This window comes from Halictus rubicundus, chromosome 2 (genome assembly GCF_050948215.1).
Source record: "Halictus rubicundus isolate RS-2024b chromosome 2, iyHalRubi1_principal, whole genome shotgun sequence".
NCBI classification, from domain to species: Eukaryota; Metazoa; Arthropoda; class Insecta; order Hymenoptera; family Halictidae; genus Halictus; species Halictus rubicundus.
In genome coordinates, this window is record NC_135150.1 from 22,146,024 (window position 1) to 22,155,868 (window position 9,845).

At 38.3% G+C, this 9,845-nt stretch overlaps 1 protein-coding gene and 1 long non-coding RNA gene across 2 annotated transcripts; one reads left to right on the forward strand and one right to left on the reverse strand.

Annotated features, from left to right (window-relative positions):
• Positions 1–302: 302 nt before the first annotated feature.
• LOC143365619 (uncharacterized) lies at positions 303–7,024 on the reverse strand. Its single transcript, XM_076805963.1, has 6 exons — positions 6,586–7,024; positions 5,950–6,253; positions 4,965–5,193; positions 3,807–4,402; positions 2,922–3,321; positions 303–1,582 (listed from the first exon to the last, which is right to left on the reverse strand). Exons 1-6 carry the CDS (start codon positions 6,769–6,771, stop codon positions 952–954), a joined length of 2,346 nt encoding a protein of 781 aa, XP_076662078.1. The 5' UTR covers positions 6,772–7,024; the 3' UTR covers positions 303–951.
• Positions 7,025–7,042: 18 nt separating this feature from the next.
• Positions 7,043–9,590, forward strand: LOC143365620 (uncharacterized). The gene is made up of 3 exons (XR_013084572.1): positions 7,043–7,128; positions 8,485–8,713; positions 9,566–9,590. It is a non-coding gene; the product is annotated as an uncharacterized LOC143365620 (long non-coding RNA).
• Positions 9,591–9,845: the final 255 nt, after the last annotated feature.

Below are 9,845 nucleotides of genomic sequence, written 5' to 3' on the forward strand. Positions count from 1 at the left end.
TATTATAAACATATCGATAAAAGTCCTAGAATTATCCCCACTGACACGGGGTATACCCCGTGACAGGCCTAGAAGCTCGAGTGGCCTTGGTCGCCGAGCAGTGTAAACATGACGCGGGTTAGGTATATTGGTGTGAGACCAGGAGACCAATATTAATCCAATAACAAATCTTTATTTGTCATTATCTTTTTATAGGACTTTCATCATATGATGCCAAATATGGTATAATTCCAATGATATTTCTTTGTGCAATGAACGATGAAAGTTTCCCGGTCGCGGCAGCCGGCACAGTTCAAAGGCCCGCGTGAGCTCAGGCCTTTAAATAAAAAATTAAACTTTGTTATTATTAATTACTGTTTTATGAGAGTTTCACTAATATATAATTCGGATCATATCTACACTACTTTTCCATTAATATAATTGTAATAGGAAGTAACTTTCATCGTTCATTACACAAGTAAATATTATCTGAATTATATCATATTTGGTATCATATTTATTAAGAAAATGCCATGAATATGTAAGTGAAAGTCCCATTAAAAAGTAATGAAAAATAAAGAAGTTTTGTTATTGAACTAGTAGTGGTCTCACACCGATACACCCGACCCGTATTATGTTTACACTCCTCGGCGACCGAGGCCATTCGAGCATCGCTGTCCTTTTCTACGTTCGGCGGTGAATCAAAGAACAGTATCTTCCAGTCGATATATGTCCCTGGCTAGACCCGTGTTTTGGACATATATCGGGTAGACACGGTATTGTGCCAATATCCTTAAATGCGATTTATATATTCGCAGTTTTATATTCCATCCATTCGTTTTTGTTATAGCTGCACGAAATCCGCAGTCTAGTTATGAGTGCAGAAATAATGAAGTGCGTTGGGTGCTCAGTCCTTTAGCATTTTATTAACTATCATATCAAGACCACGTAATCGGAGACCACCCGACGACGTTAAGATTCTACTTCGATGGACGAATCTCTGTAGCCGCTTCTGGGCTCTCTTCGTAGCTCCCTGATGACGATGGACCTGGTCAAATGGGCTTGTTGAAGGTCTGAATCTTCATCATCTGTGGAATGTCCGTCGTAAACGGTGCGTCTTCGTCTCTTCTTCCTGGTGCTCGGCGTTTGCGGTCTGGTTCGAACTCTTCCGCTTCCGGAATCCATTCCTTCGCTCACCACGCTGTGTCTTCTGGCTCTGTTTGCCAGTGAAGGTTTTAAATTTCGTTGACTACCAGTTGGCGGTAATTCAGACCTCGTGTTACCGACGGACGTGTTCCTCTCCCTCTTCATTCTTCCTATCCGACGCTCTTCTCTTCGGAGCAAGTCGTCCTCGCTTTGGATTCTCTTGTTCAACCGCCTCGTTCGCTTCTGCCTTATCCTCAAATTATCAGCGGAACCTGCGATGCGCCTTGTGGACGATCTGTCCACTGAAATCTCGTCCAGATTGTCCAATGAACGGGCTAGTCTTGGCATCTGTATCGCCTCTTCATAACTAGGCGGCCCGATTAATTCTAAAGGATTGATCCTCGGTTCTGGACGCTCCACGCGCTCGATGCTTTCTTCTTCGTGCACGATGCGGGTCCTGGTGAAAAATGATGATTAATTGATGTTGGATTACATGCTTGCGATATTTTACTTAATTAATACTAGAACTTTAAGACTAAATGTGACTATTTTATAGCGCAAAAATGAAAATCGTGAGATTGCATTTATTCGGATTTTTAGCGATTTTGTATCCGAATATACATTTAAAGGAATAAATTTCCCGTAAATACGTCACAGTCTCAATCATTGTAGATAAAAACATTGGGAACCCGTCATTTTGACAGGTAGTTACGATGTTAAATATAGGAATTACTCTTTGCGACTGTTTTATCGACCTGAAAATCTAAGATAAAAAATAAAACAAGTTAATTTATGTTAAATATGTGTTCTGAGATGGACTGTAGCATCATTTTGTTTAGGACAACAGATGATTGAAGAGCATCATGGAAACATTAAGAAACTGCTAAAATTTCGAGAATATTTTTAGTTCCATTCTGTAGTAAGTAGTTGAAATTTTTCATATCCTGTCTTGTGTCATGTTTTCGAAATTTGACAAGTACTTAACTGAACATTCGTGCCATAGTTTTTAAGGTGAACCATCAAAATCATTCGTTATCAGTCAGTAAGATATTCAGGTCACTCTTATTTCCTGTCTATGATAAAATACTCATAAGATAACGTAGATTACTGAGTTATTCACAACAGGTAATATTGCACCCTATGATTATAGATGTGTATCACATTTTTAATAATATGTAAAAGTGCACCAGCATTTAAGAGAGAAATATTAAAAGAATATATTATACGATAATATTATTTAATATTTTATATAGTGGAGAATGAATTTATTCTTTTGGCTGTTATTTGTATTGATTTTGCTGGTACACCTGATGGTGCTACAGCAGCTGATTATAGATAATTACCGTAGAATAGATTTTCTAAAAATATGAAATCATAATCATAATATATAATTCCGAGATTTTTTATTCAGTAGTTTTACGAGGGTTTAGGTACTGCGTCAAAATAGACCCGAATCAGTCGAGGGTTAATGATAATATTCCAGAAATCAATATAATTGAACTGATGAACTGATTAAATAAATCATCTCTACAGTGGGTGATGAAATTATTAGAGCAACTTGCAAAAATTATCTTGTTTACATTAAAACATTCAATATTTACATAAAATTCTAACTACACCCAATATTATTTACTTTTTTACGAAATATTGACAATTACAAATTGCAAAATATACATTTGGAAGCACTTTAGGCAACATTATCTGCTACGTTTAAAATATGTATTTTTCACACTACGACTCTAATAATTTGATCACCCATTGTATCATATCACACCTATAATAAATTTTGTTCTTACCTTCTTCGCAAAGGTCTCAACGATTCCATTTGTTGTCTCTGCTCCATAGCCCTTCTTTTTACGCGCATCATGTGTCTGATAGAGATGAAACTTCCGAACAATACGATGATCGTGAGGACAGTGACCATCACAAACCCCCAAGTTCTGTCCCGATTATAGTACACTGTGCCGTTCCACACATCATAGCAAGCAGCTTCCCAAGTATATCCGGAAACGTTCGCCGGGGTCTGGCAAAGTAAATTCGACTCGGAAGTTTTGGCAGGCGGCACCGTTAAATAATTGAATAGAATGATCAATTCTTTGCAATCGCAACGCCAAGGATTGTCGTCTAACTTGATAATTGTCAGATCCGGATTGTTCCGAAAAATTGCAGGATCTAAAGTTTCGGTCAGACGGTTACCTGCAAATCCACATGTTATCTTAAATGATCCATAAATGAGTCACTGAATTAGTATTGTTTATGGCGATACACAGGGTGTCCCAAAAATGTTGTACTTCCCTTGAAAGGGATAATTCCTGAAATCATTTGAAGTAACTTTTTCCTTTGCGAAAATGTTCCCCACGGTTTTATTAAGTAGTTATTAACGAAAAGCACAGACCAATCAGAGCGCGGCTATAACAGAGGGAACCCGGCTCGGTGACAGCTCCCTCTGAGCGTGGCGTCGGTATTGGCTGAGTTACAATTCGCCTGCTGTATCCGCGCTCTGATTGGTCCGTGCATTTCGTTAATAACTCCTTAACAAAGCTGCGGAGGACATTTTCGCAAAGGAAAAAGTTATTTCAAATGGCTTCCGGGGTCACCCCTTCCAAGGAAATACAACATTTTTGGGACACCCTGTATATTGAGATGTTATCGAAACATTTAGTGTACTTGAACTGGAATACCTGACAAATCAACTCGTATGAGCTGCGGCAAGTGCAGAAAGGTGTTATTGTCCAATCCCACCAGCCGATTCCTTCTCATATCGAGATTCTTCAAGGTGGTGGATTTGATCTGGGTCGGTATCGTCTCTAACTTGTTGTCGCTCAGTATAACGCTTCTTACTCTCGGCATGTCCCACAGAAAGTTATCGTCCAGTTTTTCAATTAAATTCGACGACATGTCCAATATACTGACTGCCGACGTGAGCCTCGGAAATTTGTCCAAGACGTTATAAGACAGGTTGAGCAGCTTGAGATCTATGTTCTCATGGAATGTCAACGGGTGCACTTCTCGGAGATTGTTCCCCGACAGATCCAGCATTTGAAGTTTCACCAAACCCTCGAAGGTGCTGGCGTTTAAATTTTCCACATTGTTCCCGTTCAAGTATAAAAAACCAAGTTCCCGATTCTTAGCGAAAATACGATCCGGTAACATGCTGATCGTGTTGCGGGATAATCGGGCATGTGTTAATAACGGAAATCCGTGGAGACCTGGTCTGTCCAGATTGCATCTTGTCACATCAAGTTTTTTTAGTTTCGGATGAGTCAAAGTTGCGTTTCTGAAAATTAGATGGCATCGATTATATCGATGACAATGTTATTTGAATTTGTTCGAACTTGTGTCAGTCTGAATGTCAGAATGAGGGAAACGGAAAATTGATTCTGTTTATTCAATTATTCCTTACCATAAAAGAGAAAGAATTATAATATTAATGTTTGTCAATATACAGTTTCCCTCGTATTCTATAAATTCACAGATTCTGTAAACGTCAACGTTTTGTAAATGCTACATAAATTACATAATCAACAGTCGGTGAATTTTAAAAATTAATTTGAAGATAACCACGGAACTTTTAAGACTTGAGTTTCTTTATGCTACAAATATGTTAATTAATTTCATTCGACAGTTTCTGCAAGAGTAGCGTAGGTACTTCGACACTTTTATTTACGGCAAGTTTGTTACATGAAATTGGTGACTGTAAACAGGGAATACATAAATCACAGTTACAATAGCATTTATACTACTTTTTCACTTAAAATGTGTTAATATGCAAGTCTGTACAGAAATGCGTAACAATTAATATTCGAAATATGTCTACTTAGTATATCTCATATTGTTACCTTGTGCAATAGACTAACATGGGATTGTTGGCCATTCGAAGCTCTCCAAGTTCTGGAAACCCGCTGAAAGTATCGGGACTTAAGTAACTCAAAAGGCAGTCGGACACATCGAGCCAGTTTAGTTTAGGACTCCATGCTTTCTGAATCAATTTCAAAGGGTTTCCTACCAAGCTTAGTGTATTTAATTCTGGTAGTCCGTCCAGAGACACATTGCTCAGTGTCTGTATTTCTATGGAATATAAAAACATTTTTCACATTAATTATCCGACCATCAATTCCTTTTGCTATTCAAAAGACGCACGACGTTTAAATTTGATTGAACCAGACCGGAAATACTTCTCATCACAAAAAGAGAAGACATCTCAATAAATAATAATGTTATAGAAGAAGATTAATAGAGCAAATCGAATGCAACGTTCGCAAAGATACATGTGCACATGCAACATGAAAAGTATATACTGACAGCTTTCTGTTGAAATAAAATGAAAACAGTAATGGAAGTTAATATCAAGTCAGTATTATAGATCTATTAAAAATTGTTTATATCTAGGAACAATTGAATAAAATTGCGCAGTGACGAGTATTGTATACGCATATTCGAGAGCAATGCGAGAATTGTAAATAGAGTGCGGATTTTATTCATTTATGATAAAAATGATTAAAAGAAGAGTGTGTGTATATTATTTTCCACTCTCACCATCCATTTACTATTTTTGCAAAATAATCGGTCTCTTTCTACGTTGTGAGATGTATTTCCTTGAAACATTATTATCCTTATTATCCTACTCGTAATGCAACCTAGTTTGTTGCAATAGCTGACGAACATCGTCGTTTCGCATAAAGATCCGCAGTATATTCGTAAATAATAACAGAACAGTTTGATTGAAGAACAAAACACAGCAACGCATTATAGTCCAGACAACGTGAACGTTTGCAACGAACGTATAAAAATAATCAAGCAGATTTTCGGAAAGTCTGATCATACCGCAGTGACTGGCGTCCAAAGCCTCGAGCCTAGGGATTACCAACCCCTCGATACTCTCGATGGGGTTCCTGGACAGATAGAGCACTGTCAAAGAGGTAAGTTGCACGACGGAATTAACATCAACGATATTCCGTATTTTGTTGCCGGTCAAGTCCAGCCTCTTCAGCTTCTTCAGGCCGCTGATGTCGTTGGGCAACGAACTCAACTCGTTTCTCGCTAAGTTCAGGTACTGTAGATCTGTCAGTCGATTAATATCAGTGGTTACGTGCCTCAACAGGTTGTTCGATAAGTTTAATTGCTCCACCTAGAATGCGATCAACGAACAACACATTCAGCGTGAGGGATTCATTCTGCCGCGATAGCCTAAACGCGACGCGTCGTTACGGGCGGGAACTCTCGAGGAATACGCGCAGGTATGTATATCTATTGTGAAAACTGGAGCTGTTAGTAAAACCGCGAGTCGCGGCCGTTATCTTTTAGATACTGCCGTCTGTCTTCGCCAGCGCATTTGTACAGGTGACTCATTGGCAATGCTAGCCACATTTTCAATCATCGCCTGGCGATAAAGCATGGGGAACCGCAGCTTTCACTGGCCACGCGAAAATGAAACCGGGGGTGTTGCGTGGTTCTACTCACTACGTCGCTAATGTTCTCCGGGAACGATTCCAAGCCCTGCTTCGAGCACATGACAGCTCGTGGCTGTTGGCTGTAGTGGCACACGCATTTCGTCGGGCAAACGGACTCGCACGCCAAAGGTGAAAGGGCCACGAACAACAACACCGCCAGCGAACGCAGCGAGACGGTATCTGCTCGTTTCGACATGTTCTCTGTTATCGAACACCTTGAAATCCATGGAATTCACATTTTCATCGAACAGCCTGCGACCGAACGGCTGTTCCAAGAAGCCCGCCCGATTAGACGAACCGATACATTTTTACTGTGTTTGTTCGCAGACGAACACCCGCGTGGCACTGAACCGGTGATTTTGGAAACGGTGAACGTGAAAACCGAGCTCGCGCGGATCAATGAGTGGGCCAACAGTACTCCCAACCGTCCTGAAAACTACTGAGTACTTATCTTTGATAAGTAACGTAGGATATGTGCCCCGCGATATCTTCGTAAGATAACTCGAGCATGCGGAGACCTGTCGAGAGCATTATTCCCCGGCGTAGACCGAAAGTGAGTTGATATAACGGGAATTGTACCTGTATATCCTCGAAAATTAACTAAACCATACTGTTTTTAACTACCCAAAGAATATCTACGTAATTCAGTATTTTAACTAGTTAGTCCAGTAACGATTTCGTTTGTGGAGTGTAATTTTCATAGATAAAATTCCATTCCGTTCTGAGATACCGAGACGGAGCCATTTGTAAATGAATTTTGTGGCAAGGTTTATTTGTCGTTTCGAAATACGAAACGATATTTTATAATGTGTTCATGTAGATGATTGATTTTAGTGGCGAGAGGCACGGGTTTTTAGGTAAAATTCAGTGTTTTGTATTTATTGACCTTTTTACCTAGTTAGAGAAATTCCGCCAGTAGTTGACTCTAATTTAGCAGGTTTTTGCTATTGATAAATTAAACGATGCTGTTAACGTGATAATGAGTTTACATTTTTGTCCATTTGTGAAGTACAGTAGGAGAACTACACTGTAAGAGGTAACGTGTTAAGTGAAATTTAACATTGCCTAAAAGTGGTGCAGGAAACTCAGAATATATACTTCTTAATTGTATAAATAAGATTATAAATTCGATAGAACAGGGAGCACAATTAGTATCACGTTTATCAGCGAAGAAAGAACAACCATACTGAACGTCAAGTTGAGGAACACTATAAAATTGAAGCACTATACAGTACCATACACTTTGCTTAAATACACGACTCTATCAAAATAGTGAAAAAAAAGAGACAATGAATACGTAAAACGAAAAAGAGTTTAATACTTTCACGTTTTTCTATCAAGACTATTTATTATTTATAATTTGGAATAGTTAAGATATGTATTGGTTGAAGTATGATTAACAGACTACGGATCTTCATGCACTTAAAGCTTCTGAAAATTTTCAAAAAATCCTCGAATATAAAATTCCACAGAATTTAGTGCGATTTTTATTTATTTCAGAAGTACAAAGACTACTACCACTGAAAATAATACATTCTTAAAGTTTAAAATCGTGACGTAAAAGGATAAAGAATATTACAAAAACATATAAATACAACGTTAATCTATTTATTTTTTTCTTTTTTTGAAAATCGAGGTACCGATTTAAAGGAGCAACAAGATGAAAGAGGGCCGGTAATAAAAACTGAATATGTTTCTCGGCGAAGAGAGAATTGAAATTTGAATGGGCAGTTCCGCGGAAAATATAAGACATTAGATAAATATCTCAAGTATCCGAAAAGCCGATATTGAGGCGGCCATCTCTCCGGTCTAAGTCTCTCTTGGCTGACCCATGCGGATATTTTCCCCATTCCCCAACTGCTGTCGCTGTATTACAACCTTTTTTTTTATCGTTTCCTCAATCCGACAGGACCGTGTCTGAGGACTTCCCGAGGATGGAACAACCGCAGCTCGGTATTATATCGATAACGTACATCATCGACGTACCGATGATAACGGTACGATTAGTTGTTAGAATGTTGCTAGCCTTGCCAGCAATATTTCAAGTAACCAATTACATATAACTTCTACAGTTTAATTACATACAGCACTATATAAAATAAAATACAATATCCTAAAGTGAAGATCCTCTGACAATTGTGAGTCTTTATTTTTCCATAGAATACAGTGGTTACTCTATATATGCCCAAAAAGCCTAATAAATAAAAGTCCCAGAACCACGTTTCCAGGAGTGTTCCTGGGCGTCTGAGGCCTCTATAAGAGCTTCGCTGTCTTTTTCTACGTTCGGCGTGGATCAAAGAATAGTATCTCCTAGCCGATATATGTCCCTGGCTAGACCCGCATTTTGGACATATATCGAGTAACCACTGTATAATGTAGGTATAATTAATGTTTTTAGTCAACGTGAGTCTTTCTGTTTCTTGTGAGTACTAGTCTTTCTATTTCTAATGATATTTTTATGAAACTTTTACCAACGCATTCTTGACATTTTTCCGATTAAAATGACACCAAACACGACATATTTTGCATCATACTTGCTTGTTTAATGCACGATACAGTGGAACCTCGATTATCCGAACTATTCAGTGGAACATGAGCGTGTCCAGATAACAGAACAGCTATCTAGCTACAGTGCTACGTTTAATCTTCACTGATTTGTACAATGAATCGTGTTGTATATGAATCGCTTTAGATTGAACTGTTTACATTCGTATAATAAATAATTCAGATAACATCGGTTCGGATAATCGAGGTTCAACTATATCGTCAATTGAACAAGTAAACATACTCCGAACGATATCATATTCGGTATCATTCGAATCAGAAAAATGTCACAAATATGCTGCTAAATGTATCACCAATAAATAAACAACCATCAAAAAGTTTTGTCATTAGTAGACTGCGGACGTATATGCATTTATTCTGAACATTTTTTAAAATGCTAGGGTATACAATTTGACAGAATCTAATACGATTTTCATTTATTTCAGACTACCTTTATTTACCAGAATCTACTACCACTGAAAATAAAATTTGATTCGATTCCAGTTTCTGAAAATTCGTCCACAAAAATTGCAGATTACATAAACATACGCGCTCGGATACTTAGATTACTATTGCCTCACTGACATGTCTAATCGGGTATCACGTTACACTTCTACAGTGGATAAATTTTTCACAAAAATCGTGCACATCTCTGTCACATTTATCGAGACATTACCGCAGTAAGTAGATTGTTTTGCGGCACGTAGGGTATTTGTCCTGTGGTGA